This window comes from Macaca fascicularis, chromosome 7 (assembly GCF_037993035.2).
Source record: "Macaca fascicularis isolate 582-1 chromosome 7, T2T-MFA8v1.1".
Lineage (NCBI taxonomy): Eukaryota > Metazoa > Chordata > Mammalia > Primates > Cercopithecidae > Macaca > Macaca fascicularis.
In genome coordinates this window covers 9,272,204-9,289,603 of record NC_088381.1, presented here as the reverse complement: position 1 = coordinate 9,289,603, position 17,400 = coordinate 9,272,204, and the positions used below count along the sequence as shown (strand labels likewise).

General features: G+C 38.2%; 1 protein-coding gene across 20 annotated transcripts in view; it reads left to right on the top strand.

The window, feature by feature from the left end:
* Positions 1-17,400, top strand: part of FMN1 (formin 1) — a 419,977-nt gene that overhangs the window by 173,157 nt on the left and 229,420 nt on the right. For all 20 annotated transcript variants that reach the window (XM_073995420.1, XM_073995415.1, XM_073995421.1 and 17 more), the window contains one exon: positions 7,712-7,773. In XM_073995420.1, the coding sequence (XP_073851521.1) occupies positions 7,712-7,773 (62 nt within the window). The remainder of the gene's footprint in view (positions 1-7,711; positions 7,774-17,400) is intronic.

Genomic DNA, 17,400 nt, shown 5'->3' with positions numbered 1-17,400 from the left:
TAGATCCACAGTAGAGGAAAGAATTTGCATTTCTAAGATGTTCCAGGTGATGCTGATGCTCCTGGTCCAGGGACCAAACTCCGATCAACACTGTCTGGAAAGCATTATCAGTGAAATCATGGGTTTTATGTGTTTGATAATTTTTTCCTAATGCACATTAAAATATTTAACTGTCAAAATAAAAAGTTCAGATATCTACAAAAAATGACCTTGCCGGTGTGTGTGCTAAGCTTTGGAAGCACTGATTGAGTATTGTCCAAGTATAATTCAGAGGAATTTTTTTTTCCCTTTAAGTCGCATATGTACTTGAAAATATAACAGTGTGAGGTGGTGGGTAAAGGCCAATGAGAGGCACAGGCCAGACAAATCGGGATCCATGGGCAGGAATAGATCCATGTTTCCCACTCAGTGGAGAAATCAGAAAGTTTCTAATTCCTAACTGTACATAATCCAGTTTTGCCCATGTCATGTGCGTGCGTGATGCAGGGGAGGCTTGGATAAATGTGTAAGAAAGAGCACAGAAATGAAAATCAAATTTAACCACAAACTGGTAACTACAGGTGCTGAAGTTCCTTTAGAAAAAGACGGATGAATCAAAATCACAGAATTTGTTGGTGCCAGCCATTGAAATTCACACCATTCACTCTGACCCCTCGCTCCGCAAACCTCCCTGTGATTAAAATTAGCATTCCCCTTTTACAGAGTTATGAAAAAAGTGTTCCCAAGTTTACAGGTAATTCTAGTAATGGGATAAAGCAAGCAACTTTTGAGTTTATGGAAGTTTTGGGTTTTGTTTTCATCTGGTGCTTATGCAACCACAGGAACAGCAATAACAAAAACAAGGGAACAAACAAAAACTCTGCAGAGCCAGCACAGGTTCTTTGGTCCGAATGATACTATTGGCACTTACTAGCATGTGGTTTTAGGAAAGTTGTTCAACCTGAGGAGTTTTCTCATCTGTAAAATAAGTGTTGATATGATTGGGTGTACCCTGTAAATTTGATGTGAGGATAGCAGGAGTTAATCTGTGTGTAAAGTGCTTAGAACTATTCCTGAAAAATAACCTGCAATAGTGTGATCTATACCCATATGTAATCAGGTTAACGCATTCAGTAAGTGATGGACTTCAGCAGTGGTTACTACATGCCTTCTGTGTTTGTGAAATCATCTTTAATTCTGCTCTTCACAAATTGGAGGGCACAAACCTTGTCATGACACCTGGCAGAAAGGATGTTTTGTTATTGTGAACTGATCAAAAAGGAAGATTTGTGCAACATAAAGGGAAGGAACCAATTAGCCCAAATACTAGACTACAAAGAGCTTTATTTCTACAGAGAAAGTTCTTTCTTTTTTTTTTTTTTTGCTCCAAAATGTTGAATCCTGTCAGTTAGGAGCCTTACTCCTTTCTCTGTCTTTCATGGACTGTATTTATTGTTTTTTATAAAGACGTTCTTTAGGCTTGTTTCTTGTGGGATAGATTATTTAAACTGATTTATTAACTTCCATTAGGGGCTATTGTGACTTCAGATGAGTCTGCCTTTTTCAAGCCCTGATATTTAAAATCCCTGTTCCTCCTTTTCACACATTTATAAGGTCCCAGAGCTACTGAATACCAATGCTAGGGTCAAGTTCTCTTTTAACAAATACACACGTCCTTGGTCTTGAGTTGACACCTCTGCCTCCCCATCCTCACACACTCTAAGGCATCTGCAAGCCTCAAGAAGCATCTGGGGGCAGGGGGCTGCCACTAACAAGACACATTTGGAAAGCACTAACTTAACTTTGACTCTTGGACGTTATTCTGTAACGTTTATATTATCTTACTACTTCCTTGTGAACTCTCAAAGTGAGCATTCACCAGTGCCAGTAGTAAAGGCAATAGCTTCCTCCTTCTACATGCTGCCCAGGATTCTGTCATCCTTGTTGGGATGGGAGTGTGTTTTCCTGCCACCCGTCACACCGGGACTCTTGGTAAAAATATTTGTTCAAGGAGGAGATGAATCATGCTTTCCTAGGTGTTAGCTTTGCAGTAGTCTCCTTCATCAGTTTGTTAATGAATTAGTCATAGCGATATCTGTCACACCCATGTAGGTACAATTTACACAAAATGAATCATTTCAAAATACCGTCTGTGTAATTCCTATTTAGAATGTAGATGCTATTCTCAAAGGACATCAGTTTCACAAGAAGCTTGATTTAAGTAGACTTCCTTTGACTACTTTATGGAAGCTTGGAATTGGTTAGGGTTTAGATAAGTATCATGACATGGGTTAGGACTCAACATTTACACAAGATTTAAACTTAATCACTTTATGCTTTTATGAATTCAGATATTCTCTTTTGCCTATATTGATATTTGAGAAAACTAATATAACCACTTTTCAAAAGAGAAGTATTTTTTCTTTTATTTTAGTGTTAGATATGCATAAAGATAATTTCATAAAACATATCCAATTTAAAGAATCATTTTTCATTAAACACCCATATAACACCTCCTTGCTCAATCACAGCCCATCTTGGTTCATCTTCTCCTGGAAACCCCCATTCTTATTTTGTTAATATTATTACTTGCTATTCTTTCTTTTTTAAAAAACAAAAGACACATTTATTCAGCTTCATGATCAGACTATTATATATAGCATTCGATAGCATGGGTGCAAAAAAAAAAAAAAACTCTATATTAAAACCCTTTGCTGGAATGCTTTATACTTTCCACAGAACAGAAATTAAAACAACCTGTTATACAACTAATCACAAATATGGTCCTTAACTCTTTTGCTCATACACAGGAGTATTGTCTAAAACATGTCTTCTTTGTCGCAGCTAGGCCCTGCCACCACTGTGCTTTGCTGAGTTCACAAACCTGTTGCAACCTATAGCTTCCCTGTCACTTCTCCGGCTCTACTCTCCTGCTAAGCTTTGTTTCCAGGCAGTAATTAAAATCTTCTGCCAGTGCTATAGCTAGTGCTACCCCTATAGCCTCCTTGGTTTTGTGGCTTCCACCATCATAGGAGTCAGAGCTTTTGCCTCCAGAGTTTTTTCCCTTCATGGATCAAAAATGTGAAGACTGATAGTTTTAATTGCCAAAATCATTGTAGCTTCCACCACCTCCAGTATTGCTTCCATCATGACCAAATCCATTATAGCCATCCCCACTGCCACCATATCCTCCACCACCACAGCTGCCCCTGAAGCCACCATGACCACCGAAGTTTTCGCCATGACCAAAGGTGTCATTCCCACCAAAACCACCTCCGTGGCCACCACGGAAGTTTCCAGAACTACTTTGTCCTCTTTGGCTGGATGAAGCACTAGCCATCTCTTGCTTTGACAAGGCTTTCCTACCTTCACAGTTGTGGTCATTTACAGTATAGTATTTCTGAATGACAGTCTTATCCCCAGAGTCATACAAAGGCAAAGCCCCTTTTCTTGCCACTGCCCCAGTCAGTCATAATTTCAATCACCTCCATTTTTCCATACTGTTGAAAATAATTTCTTAGGTGATGTTCTTCTGTGTCTTCTTTAATGCCACCAACAAATATCTTTTTCACAGTTAAGTGGGCACCTGGTCTTTGAGAATCTTCTTAGACAGCTCTCTTTGGTTCCACAACTCTTCCATCCACCTTGTGTGGCCTTGCATGCATGGCTGCATCCACCTCCTCCACAGTGACATATGAGACAAAGCCAAAGCCCCGGAATGCTTGGTGTTTGGATCTCTCATTACCACACAGTCTGTGAGCGTTCCCTGTTTCGTTATTTATATATGCCTAAGGTTAGGATTGTTGGTTAAGATAGCATGAATATCTTCAACTTTATTAGAAAATACCATTGTTCATAGTGATTATACCAATTTGCACTCCTGCTGTAAGTGAAGTGTATGAAAGTTTCCATTGTTCTGCATCTTCACCAATGCTGTGTTGTCCGACTTTATTCCTGATTACTAGGAAAAAGCACCTTTTAACAGAGTTATTATTTGTATATCTTCTTTTTAGAGTGCCTGTTGATGTTTTTTGCCCATTTTTCACATGGGCTTCATTTTCTGTCATTTTGTAGGATGTATTTATGTATTTATAGTAGATCTTGGTTGATTTATGTTGCGAGTATATTCTCCCACTCTGTAGGGAATGTTATCTCTATTGATGATGGATTGATCTGTTGTCAGTCTAGTTCTCTATGGTGTATTTTAAGAAAAATAAGTTTTTAATTTTAATGTAGTCAGATTTATCAGGTTTTTTCCCTTTATATATATCGCTTTGTGAATATTAAGAAATCCTTTTTCTATCCCGAGGCTATAAAGTATTATGCTATATTATCTTATAAAATATTTACAATTTTACTTTTTACAGTTTAGCACTTAATTGACTTGGAATAGATGATAGTGTAAGGTTAGGATCCAGTTTTGTCTTTTTCCATAATAAATGGACAGAATATTAATTTTTTCCCAGCCAATAGTTATTGAAAAGATCATTCTTTGTGTAAGTAATGATCTTCAGTGCTACTTCTGTCGTATATCAAGTGACCATACATTCATGGTGTCTTTCTAGACTCTCTATTGTAGCTTATTCATCTATTTGTTTATCCCTATGTTGGTACCATGCCACGTTAATTACATTGTAAGAATTAAAAATAATTCTCATTAGGAGGTATGGTAAGTTGTCTTAACTTAGTCTATATTTTCATGCATTTCTTGGCTTTTATTGGCATTTTGCGCTTTCATGCTTCCACATGCATTTTAGAATGGGCTCCTTATATTCAAACAAAACAAAACGCAATAAATTTTGAAGGAATGCATTGAATCTATAAAACAGTTTGGGAAAACTCACACCTTTACAAGATGAAGTCTTATAAATCGGAAACATGGTTTGCCTACTTTTTGTCTTTCTGTGTCTTTTTTTTAAGTAAAATATTTCAATAAAACGTTACTATTTTCTTATATGAGGTCTTTATATATTTCTGTTAAGTTTTTCTGGGTATTTTGTATTTTTAGAAGTAATGTGTTATGTTTTTCTTTTTTAAACTGCTACTATGAGGATTTTTGTATATTTTTGTTGATAATACCAAGCAACTCTGCTAAACATACATATTCTATTTTATCAGTGGATCTTTTAGATTTTTCTAGATGTATGAATATAGAGAAAATACCTTTCTTTTTCTCTTTATAATCTATGTAGATTTTGTGTCTTTTTTCTCATCCTATTACATCTGCTAGTAGCCCTAGAAAAGTGATGAGTATCAACAATAGTAGCAGGTATCCTTGTGTTATGCTGAACCTTATAGGGAAAATATTTACCAATATAATATTTAATGTCATATTTAAAACAAATTAACATACTTTTTTGGGGTACTGTTTCTTGAATTTAACGTGTATAGATTCATGTAACCACCATAATCAGGATAGAAAATAATATCTAATATCATTATCCCCAGAATTCCTTTGCTTGCTGCCACTTTGTAGTCAACCCCCTCCCTGAACCCCCATCTCTAACCTCTAGCAACTACTACTCTGATCTGTTCTTCATCCCTCTAGATATGTCTTTTCCAGATGTCATATAAATGCTGTTGAACAGTGGTTGGCCTTCTGAGACTGACTTCTTTCACTCCGCATAGTGCCTTTAAGACTCCTCCATGTTGGCCAGGCACTTTGAGAGGCCAAGGTGGGTGGATCACCTGAGGGCAGGAGTTTGAAACCAGCCTGGCCAACATGGTAAAACCCTGTCTCTACTAAAAATACAAAAATTAGCTGGGCATGGTGGTGGGCTGTAATCCCAGTTACTCTGGAAGCTGAGGCAGAAGAATCACTTGAACTTGGGAGGTGGAGGTTCCAGTGAGCCAAGATCGTGCCATTGTACTTCAGCCTGGGCAACAAGAGTGAAACTCCATCTCAAAAAAAAAAAAAAAAAAAAAAAAGATTCCTTCATGTTGATGTATATATTCCTCTTTATTGCTGAGTAGTATTCCATTATAGGGACATACCATCATTTGTTTATGCATCCACCCATTAAATTAAGCATGTTTACTGGCTCTGAAAATTATTCTACTTCCATGATCAAGCTACTTAATGTCTCTATGCATTAATATCTTCATCGATAATGGAGACAATAATGGTACCTACATCATAGGGTTTTTGTGGGGATGAAATGAGTTGATAAAGTACTTAGAATAATGCCTGATATATAGTAAGGAGTCAACAAATGAAATCCATTATTATTGTTTTCAATATTAGCAAAGATTTTGAGGTAGAAAAGAATTTGACAAGTTCAAGGAATGGCAAGAAAGCCAGTGTACGTGGAGTATGATGAACCAGGGGAAAGAGTGGTATGAAATGATAGGGAGAGATACGTAGGAACCAGGACATGGAGGTCTTTATGGGCTGCAACAGAGAGCTCTGATTTCACTCTAATTGTGTGAAAAGCCAAGGATGAGATGATCTGGTTCATGTCTATGTAGATCACTCAGTCTGCTTTGATGAGAACCAGTTACAGTGGTGCTAAAAGTAGAAGCAGGCATCCTACCAGACGTATACTGCTTTAATCTAGCAGAGAGATACTGGTAGCTTGGATTATCGTGGTGCTGGTGGGGATAGTGACAAGTGGTCACTGCCAGACCATTCAAGGTATGGTTTGGATTTGGAACCCACAGAACTTTCTGATGGATTCACAGCTCAGTGGAGCACCTTCCCCACAAAGTAGAGGTCTATCTAGCCATGATTATCAGCAGCAACACTACTCTTCCAGCATGGCTTTGCCAGTGATTTCCTTCATCCATTTTTTAAATAAAATACAAACTTCCATGCCTGATTTAGGAAATCTACTTGGAGAAATAGCCTGGCTTTCACACATGTTTAAATGAAGTCAGACTACTTCTTGTATACTCATACTCATGACCCCAAACACATTTGTAAAATAATTGGATTATCTCACAAAAATGTGTGCTCATAGCATTTTGTCTTGTGGTTCTCTGCAGCCTGTATAGTTCCATGACCCCACACACTTAGCATTTCTGCTGGAAATAAAGTTGTCTTGACAGCTTCATGCTTAGCCAGCGGAATGGTAGTTTTAGTGGTTGGCTGGAGTTCTTGTGTACACTTGGGACTTATTGTTGAAATAAACATTATTTGACTCGTATTAAAATTGGACCAGAAATTTATTTTTGTCCTTTCAGCCTCAGTTCACCCTAGAATCTCTCATTCAAATGACAAATAGTATTGACTTTCCAAGATAAAGATTAAAATCAACCCTGGGTGCTTACTTAGCCTTGCATTCAAATGGAGATTTTTTTTCTTTTTTGAAACAGAGTTAAAAATAGAGTGCTCTGATCTCGCATAGAGAATTTTCTTTTGTTTCCTGCCCTGTCTGCTCTTAACACGTCTGTGTTTGTCCTCTGTGGGGACTTAATTTCCAACTCCTTAAAGACAAACACCTGACCCAGTGTTTATCTGGAACACACTCATCATCCCTTTTTTTTTTCTTTTAACCCTATCCCATCTGCTTCATTTGTGTCTTTTCATAATTCAGGGTTTGCTGAAAGGAAGGAATTTACCTTTTATCCTGAACTACTTGTCCTATCTTTCAGCAATTTTTAACATTTCTTGTCAGGTTGATGTCAAATTGTGGCATTTATTTTAGTCAGTTTATTTCTAAGAGGACCACGAGATAAATTTTGTGCCTAATTTTGTACTTCTTTATAATTGGCTTCTTCTTTGATTTTACAGAATACCAAGCTGCTATTTTACACTTGAAGAGGGAACACAAAGAAGAAATTGAAAACCTGCAGGTATACCCCTTTGATGCTACTGAACTGGTTCTAGAGAACGGATACGTGGTTTTCTCCTATACTGAAGTAAATACTCCTCTTGAAGTGTTAAACTAGACAGCATCGCAACTTGCAGCTGCCAGTAGACACTGTGTCTATACAGGGCATGCAAAGCCTTGGATTCTGCTTTTAATAGAATTCAATTTCTAATTTTAAAAAATACCATAAATGCATTTGATTGAATTGGAAAATGATTATTTTATTTTTAAAGCAGAAGAGAAAATGGAATAGACTTCTACTGTTATATAAAATATAGTGAAGGGTTTTTTTTCTAGGTACGATGGAAGTTATTTTTGTTCAGCTTCCTCTTGTTGGGGTGTTCATGTCTGTATGTTTCTTAGCACATCCCTGAAGTGTGATGTGATGCAGTTTACAGAATTTAAGGAAGGAACCGTAGGAGGTGGAGTTGTGCTGAGCCCTTCCATATCCACAGAGAGTGCTGGGACGTTGTTGACCTGATCCTCCTTTGTGAAGCCCACAATGACTGAGGGATCATTTCCCTTGTGCTGCCATCTGTTGACATTCCCTATGTTTGACATTTGCTCGTAGTGCCTGTGGCAGAAAGTTCAGAATCTTAACTTTAAATAACTGGATACTGAATCAGGCACTGAGACTTATTTACTGATGGCCGCAGTAACCCCCTACTTCAGGAGAGAATGGCAGCAAAATTTCAATAACATTACTTCCTCATTTAATGTTAACTCATGACTTGCTAATTTAATGAATCTGTGGATCAGATATTTCTATTCTCAAAATTTGTTAGTTTGAGTAGAAATTGTGTATATATGAGATATATGACATGTTTTGAAATATGTATATATTGTGGAGTAACAAATTGAGCTAATTAATATATACATTGCCTCACATATTTATCATTTATATGTGGTGAGAACATGTAAACTCTGCTTTTTTAGAAATTTTAAAGTATACAATATTTGGTTATTAACTATAGTCACCATGTTGTATAGAAGATTATCTTGAATTTATTTCTCACATCTAACTGAAATTTTGTCTCCTTTCATCAACATCTCCCCAATCCTTCCCCACCTTTTGCCCCTCTCTGCCCCTAGCCCCTGGTAACCACCATTCTACTCCCTGTTCCTACGAGTTTGACTTTTTTTAGATTTTTCACATAAATGAGGTCATGCCGTGTCTATCTTTCTGTGCCTGGTGTATTTCATGTAACATAATGTTCTCTAGGTTTATCTGTATTGTCTCTAATGACAGGATTATTTTTTTCCTTTTAAAGGCTATAGTATTCCATTTTGTGTATAAACCACGTTTTCTTTATCCATTTGTCCATCGATGGACACTCATGTTGATTCCATATCTTGGCTTTTGTGAATAACGCTGCAATCCACATGAGAGTGTAGATATCTCTTCAACATATGACTTCATTGCCTTTAAATATAGACCCAGTGGTGGGATTTCTGGGTCATATGGTAGTTCTAGTGTTAATTTTTTTTAGGAGCCTCCACACTGTTTTCCACGAACTAGTTTACATTCCCACCAGCAGTGTGCGAGGGTTCTCTTTTTCCATATCCTCACCAATACTGACAATCTTTTGTCTTCTTTGGCAGTAGCCATTCTAACAGTTGTGAAGTGATACCTCCTTGTGGTTTTAGTTTGCATTTCCCTGATGATTAGTGATGTTGGAGCATTTTTTCATGTATTGGTTGACCTTTTTGTATGTCTTCTTTTGAGAAATATATTTACAGATTATTTGCTCATTTTAAAATCAGGCGGTTTGTTTTCTTGCTGTTGAATTCCTTAAAAATTTTGTATATTAATCCCTTATCAGAGATATGAAAATATTCTTCTTTTCAATGAATGATAATGCACTTTTAAAAATAACTGAGTCGGTGTATTGGATTATATGTTATGTGATTGCAAGTAGCAGAAAATTATTAGGTAAGTAGTATGGTGTATGAATTCAGGCCCCACCCATCCAGCAGAGTTTAAGTAGTTTGGGAGAGAAAATGAGTCAATTTCACAAAGAAACAAAAAAGTGGAAAAGTACCTGTGTCTCCTAGAAGAGAAGGAGGGGAGGAGGCCCTTATCTCCCTTGTTACAAAATGCCCTACAGAGACCTCTCTTTCTTTTTCTTTGTTCTGATGTGAAAAAGATTCTCAGCTGCCTCAGAGGAACTGAAATTGATGGGGGATAATTTAAGACACAGATTCCTAAAGAGGGCGGGAACAGAAGTGATTCTGTAAGCAGAAGTTTTGTTAACAGCCAAGTTTTAACAGTTAACCCTAGCTTTCCACAAACTGTAGACCAGCCTGGCGAGGGCTTTGACAGTGGAATAATATTCATGGTAACAGAAGATGCCTACAGTTTTTAAATTCTTGCTGTGTGCTAAGTATTGTTCTAAGCATATTGTCTCATTCTGTGTCTGCAAAAGTCTTGTGATCTTACATATCTCAAACTAAGAAAAGATTGGAGGTGGAAAAGAGGAGTATATGGAAGAAGGAAAGTATATTGTGATCATGATCTGCACTTAAAATACAGGTTAGACTAAGGTGTGATTAACAGTAGTAAAGATAAAAATGTTTCAAACTATACTTTAGATTTTTAAAAACCACCTGTAAAAGAATTATCTGCTCTTTTGATGATATTAGTACGCTTAAACAACACTTTTTGCTCCACATTTATGATTTTTACCTAATTGCTGAAGCCATGGCCGCCATGGCTCACTGTTGCCATCTGGGTGGTATATCCATTTTATACACTTAGCTGTAGTTTTAAACTATTCTAGTAGTCACAGATGGACAACCCTCAGAAGGAAACCAGCAACTCTCTTCTCTGATCTGACCGGGAGAAGTGTTTCATTTGGCAGACACAGCATTTTAAAGATTGAACTAGGAATAAATATTTTAAAATATGGAGATTTTTGTATAAAACCTGCATTTCTAGCTGCTTCTTTAAAAATTGGAGAAGCTGGCAACAAAGGACTGATTTTCTTGTATGACTTCAACCTGCTGGGGCTACGTTGCAGGCATTCACTTCCACCAGGATGCATGACCTCTCATTTGCCAGGGTGCTCTCTGGGCCATTTTACCTGCCTGGTTAATTACCCCTGTACTCTGGGTGATACTGAAAATAAAATGAGACAACTGGTTTGGCATCAACACAATCAGAATAGATGCCATTCGCAAAACTAACAGACAAAAACCCAGCCTAGCTGTACTTGTGAGTCGTCACTGAATATCACCCCTGCCTGTTTTGTTTCACTAAGTAGCGGTCTCGTCTTTTGTCACAGACCTAGTGGAAGATAGTGAGGGGGAAAACTGCTGTGTTGGTGCTTTCCATGTGATTTCCATCGGCAGCTATCATCATCCGTTCAATTTTCTTTCTCCATGTACAAGTTATGGAGAAGTCAGATATGTTTCCAGACTTCTTCAACATGCCTTTCTAGAATAAGAAGGGTTTCAGGCTTTTAAAGTACAAAAGAAAAGTGACTCATTCTGTCACCATATACAAGAATTGATAAGTATCACATTTAGTCTTTTGGGAATGTTTTCATAGAATTTAAAGAAAACAGTATGATTCAATCAGCAGATAGCCTAAATAAGCAGAGAACTTTCTATTTTGTTTTAACCATACATTTGAAGGGAAGTCACTTAATTGTTCAGTTTCCCCCACCAGCAAAATGCAAGCCCTACCACCTAACATATTTGGATCGGACAGTTGATTATTTTACCCTGTAGTTCCATGGCTACTAAGTGGGGGAGCTCAGGGTTTTTTATTTCGTGTGTGCTCTGCAGCCAGCATTTGTTGCGTGATGCACAATGGAAAGGGCACAAGACTGGTCCTGCTACTGGCTTTTCAAAAGGTGTAGCGGGCTGCGTGGGCGACAGAGTGAGACTTTGTATCAAAAAAAAAAAAAAAAAAAAGAAAAGAAAAACAAGAAGAAAAATGAGTCCACTATGTCCCAAAGATGTCCCCAATCAAAAAAAAAAAAAAAAAAAAAAAAAAGCACAAAGACCACTCTAAACTCAAGTTGCCTAATTATAAGGAGACTTGCAAAGGGAAGAAGGAACAGGAAATAATATTGGCTTGAGTATGTGCTATGTATCTGGTACCACAGGGTGTATATCATATTGAACCACCCAGGAAGGGTGTGGTATCATCACAATCAATATTATTGCTATTATTATTCAATAATAGTTGCTAAAACTGAGAAAACTAAGTGCCCAAGAAGCTGATTAATTTCTCAAAGTCACAGTGCAAGGAGTTGAATTAAGTCCTAACTTCAAAACCCCAGTTCTTTCTCATTGTCATCATGTATCATGCATAAAATATTATCTTGGACTTTGATAAGGGAAAAGATCAATTGCACAGAGAAATGATCTGCCAAATAGTGATAATGATTTTCAAATCCTTGCTCCTAAGCAGTCTCAAAGAAGTAACTATTAGTACTGTTACTGGGAGAATCCGTTTTATCATATGCCTTAGTAGGACATACCTAAATTATGTTTCTACCTAGCTGTCATTAACTTGCTGTGCAGTGGCTACCACTTACAAAAGTTTCTCGAGTGATACCATGTAAAGGTAAGGTGCTGCCTTTTCAAAAATAAAGTTAGCAGAATTATCCCAAATTGGAAAATGAAGCAGGTGAAGTCAAATATCATGAAGTGACCATAAACTCTCAAGGCAGAGTTTGCTAAATGAAGGATGCACTTGGACAAAACTGAAGAATTTTGTTGTGGATATTATAAATGACGTAAAACAGTGAAGTCAGGGGAAATGTCTGACCTGCAGCCACTCTCCCGGTGAATGGCAAAATCATCCAAGTACTTAGTTTAAGTAAAGGTGTATAAACATATGCGCCAGAAATCGATTCATTTAAATAATCAATACATCTTTGCTTTTAAACTATAAGGGGAAGATAAATGTAAGTTGCTACACTTTTTTTTTTTTTTTTTTCTTTTTGAGACAGAGTCTAACTCTTGTTGCCCAGGCTAGAGTAAAATGCTGCGATCTTGGCTCACTGCAACCTCCGCCTCCCAGGTTTAAGCGATTCTCCTGTCTCAGCCTCTTGAGTAGCTGGAATTACAAGTGTGCGCCACCACACCCAGCTAATTTTTGTATTTCTAGTAGAGACAGGGTTTCAGCATGTTAGCCAGGCTGATCTTGAACTCCTGACCACAAGTGATCCGCCCGCCTTGGCCTCCCAGAGTGCTGGGATTACAGGCGTGAGTCACCGTACCCGGCCATGGATTCATTCTTTAAGGGTGACTTGTGTGTGATCTTCCTGCTGTTCTTGTGCCTGTGTGCTGTATATCAGGGTGTTCTAAACCAGGTTTCCCAAAACAGAATCCACTGAACAGTGATACTTTGAAATGCCTCTTGACAAAACTTGTCATGGTCAAATATATTTGAGAAATATCTATTGCCATGTTTGAGCTTTACCATGTACAGGGAAGAACTATAAAGAGAATACTGTATAGCTTATTTCCAACATAATTCTTTTTCTCCAAGAACCCATTGTTTGGGATACTATCCTAATTGATTAATATAATCGTACTTTCTCAGTGTATAATCCTGAGTTCGGGTTACATCCTTTATTTATTATTTATGATTTTATTTTGTTTTTGTAGAGATGGAGTTTCACCATGTTGCCCAGGCTGGTCTCTAACTCTTGGGTACGAGCCATCCACCCACCTCAGCCTCTCTCTCAAAATGTTTAGATTATAAGTGTCAGCCACTATGCCCAGCACTAAATTCCTACTGTTTATACGTCCTCCCATTTTTAACCTTTCAGTTACTTGTAGAAGTTCTCCTTCCTAGTCAGCAGGTCTCTAGTCCATCTAGTTGCTTCTGTGGAGCAATGTGTTCAGGTTTTCAGTTACACTCTGAATGTAGCCCTCTGATCTTCCAGTGTCTTTTCAGATGTGCCACTCAGTGAAGGGATGCAGCTCTAGAAAGGTAAGTGAAACTCTGTAGGAGGCCCAAATCTTGATGACAAAAGGAAAGCCTGAGCATGGGATTAGTAGGACTTCTTTGGATCTCTACTTCTTCAATTTTGAAAGGGGAAGAAAGAAAAATACATGCCTTTTATCTGGCTTGTAAGCAGCTGGGTAACTTAAGAATATTGTTTTTGACCCACACCTTCAGCAGTTTGAAAGTAGAGGACTTGGAAACGACAGACTGTTGTATCTGTTTTTAACTAATGTTCTTTGGGTTGTGTGGAATGCAAGACAAAGAACCAGCCAACAGTGACATTTCCTTTACGGGAACCTTTTTCGTTTACCCCATTTATCACATGCATATTTCCTAATTGAGGGGAAACTTCACTGAGCGATGGCCTCTGGCAGGCCTCTGCTCATTGTGCAATGCAATCACATTTCTAGTGTGGTTCCTCCCACTGCAAAATGATCCAGGGATCAATGCCAAACTGAAAATTAACTTACATTGTACCTTTTTGTCCCCAAGAGAACCAAATGGTATGCTGGCCTCCATTAAGAGAGACTTGTAGACTTCCTTGTTTTACTGTCTCCATCACATTCCACTGATCCATTTCTAATAGTTTACACATTGCTGTTGAAACAGAATTGAGTGCAGACTCTATTTGAGCTGATACAACTAAGTTTATAAAGACATAAATCCCAAGCCTGTTCCATTTTTTTATATTCTTCGTTATCAACACAATACATTTAAATCTCTTAATTCCCAGATAATACTGTGAGGGAAAGGGAATAATTTGTAGGCCAATAAACAAAACTTTCACAAGTAAAAATATGATGATTTCATAAAACCCTTATGGTATTCCCCCAAGTGCTGATATTAGTATAATTCATTACTGAGATGCCAAAAAGGAAAAAATAGAAAATATTGAGAAATATATTAATTCATCATTTCAGTGTGACTATAAAGTGTTGTGAGGTTACTAGATTTACTGATTTGCTAGTGTTGAGATTCCTCTTGGGCGACTGGCTACCCAGAATCCAGTAGGTACATTTGGACTTGAATTTTCATGGAAAAGGAGCCTTTGTCTCAGCCTTCAAGATACTGTCTTGCCCTCAGACAACTGAGATATAGAAGGAGGCTGTTGTAAAATGAAGAATCTGTTCATTGCTCATTTGTATCATGGGGGCCAATGATGGTTTTGCTTTGTATCCATATATTCATGAAAAACATAAATGTTACTCAGCTTCTGAGTAAATATTGTGCACCATCAGCCCTCAATCATTTCTGCTGAGTCTTAACCTCTGAACATGAGTCAATACAGGTGGACCAAGACAGTTTTCTTTTTATTGCAAAAGTTTTTTGACTTTAGGTGACAGGCTGCTGCTGGAACCGGTGACTTTATGCATGTTGGCCGTTTCTTTTGATGCTTCATGAAACAGGAGAAAGCATGGTAGAGCACCACTGGGAATGCTTCCTTCTCTCCAGACTTGTCCTGCCTCACTCAGTAATTCTGTAAATTCTAGACAATAACACATCACTCTTAAATATTAGGTTCTTCAGCTATAAAGTAAAAGCATTGGACTAGCTGGTGTAAGTTTCCTTCCAGCTCCAAAGTTCTATCATTTCTGGCCAGGGAAAAGAGTGGGCCCATGCATCTATCCCAACTCAATCCAAAAGTCTAGGAGATCTTCTTTTCCCATGTTACCTAGTTCGGTGCTAGGCAACTAGCTGAAATTTAATTGATAGTTGTCAATTGATCTGACCGGACATTGCTAGAAATGTTTTCATGACTCGCAGTATTTAGGTAGAAGGCTATTTGGGGGATAGCATTAGGAAAGCTGCAGAATTCTTAGATTTGTGATACCATAAAATACAGCCCAGAGACGTTTATTCATTGAGCACAGTAACATTTGAAAAGTTACCTTTGGATAATTTTCGAATAAAGCATGTGTGCTTTAGTTGCCAAAATACTGCCCCACACTTACTATTGTCTTATAGCCAGGCTTCTCTACTTATGTTGATTACCTGGAGCCTGTAGACATCTGAGATTGTGACTTCTGGTATAGAGGGTAAACAGGCTGAGTAACATTCATGTTTTTCATGAACGTATGGATGCAAAGCAAAATTCCTTGAGCTTTTAGATATTTATGGACATTTACATTTCTGTTTCTTTTCTTTTCCCTTTTCCTTCCTTCCTTCCCCCTTCCCTTTCTTCCTCTCTTCTGTCCTTTCCTGAAAGGGCTATTGATGGAATTGAAAGGGCAGCAGCTTTGGAAGTGTAAGTGAAAGATGAGTTCTTAATGTAAGAAACTGGGTATGGTCTGTGTTCTAGAACATTTTCAGGAAGGCATGGTAAGAGATTTTGTTGACATGAGAGATTAAATGCTGAGCACCCCCAGGCTTTTTGACTTAATTGAAGATGTTTGTAATCCTAGCTACTGAGTAGGAAGTACCAGCTCCGGGCCGGGTACCATGCTCAGTGCTTCACATAGATAATTTCCAACTACCTGAGACCCGGCCGAGTCAAGTGCCATCCTGAGCTTTCACAGCTGGTCAATAGGATGGCTAGATTGATTAACCAGGTCTGCCTGATTTCTAATTTTGATATGTGTTCACTGTCTAGTATAATGGTTTTTTAACTTTTAATTTTTTCTCTCATCCTGTGTCAAAGTCCTCTGCAGATCATCCTTTTTTTTTTTTTTTTTTTTGAGGCGGAGTCTCGCTCTGTCGCCCAGGCTGGAGTGCAGTGGCGCGATCTCGGCTCACTGCAAGCTCCGCCTCCCGGGTTCCCGCCATTCTCCTGCCTCAGCCTCCCAAGTAGCTGGGACTACAGGCGCCGCCACCACGCCCGGCTAATTTTTTTGTATTTTTAGTGGAGACGGGGTTTCATTGTGTTAGCCAGGATGGTCTCGATCTCCTGACCTCGTGATCCGCCCGTCTCGGCCTCCCAAAGTGCTGGGATTACAGGCTTGAGCCACCGCGCCCGGCCGCAGATCATCCTTTATTCCTACCCTGTACAAGCTCCCTACATGATAAAAAAATTTTTTAAAAAGACGGTGATATTTCTGTAGTGTTGGGAAAGAGAGAAATAAGCAATAGAGTTCTTTTATTTCACTGGTTTCAGAAATAAGGTGTTCTGTTCTCCCTACTGAGGTACAGAAGAAAGGACCAGGTGGGAAATTTCTCTTTCCAGCTTTATTTCTCATAGCTGGTCCTGAGCCCAGTTTGAGGAAGTACCTCTAATACTTGTCACCATAATCTTGATATTTGCCTGTATTTATGTTAGAGATTTGAAACCTGAATCTCATAGAAGTTAATTTCCAAGATTGTAAATTGGATGAGAAAATACTGTGGCAAAACTTCTATGCAGCTTGCCAGCTCCTTACTTCTTCGTTACGATTTTTGTAATTTGAACATCGGGGCTCAGCTGTTCTTTAAACTTTATCTTCTCCAGTATAGTCCCTGATACCCAATGCTACTGATTCCTTAACAGGCCTATGGGGTGATTCAGCTGTGTTCTGTATACTGTCATCCATCTCTTTGTATGGTGTGTGAATGTGTGATAAATGGTACTAGTTGCTGCTTCTAACAAGTCCAGCATCATAGGCTTTGGAATTCATAGTGTGAATTTAGTGTGTGTGTGTGTGTGTGTGTGTGTATATCCACATAACATTA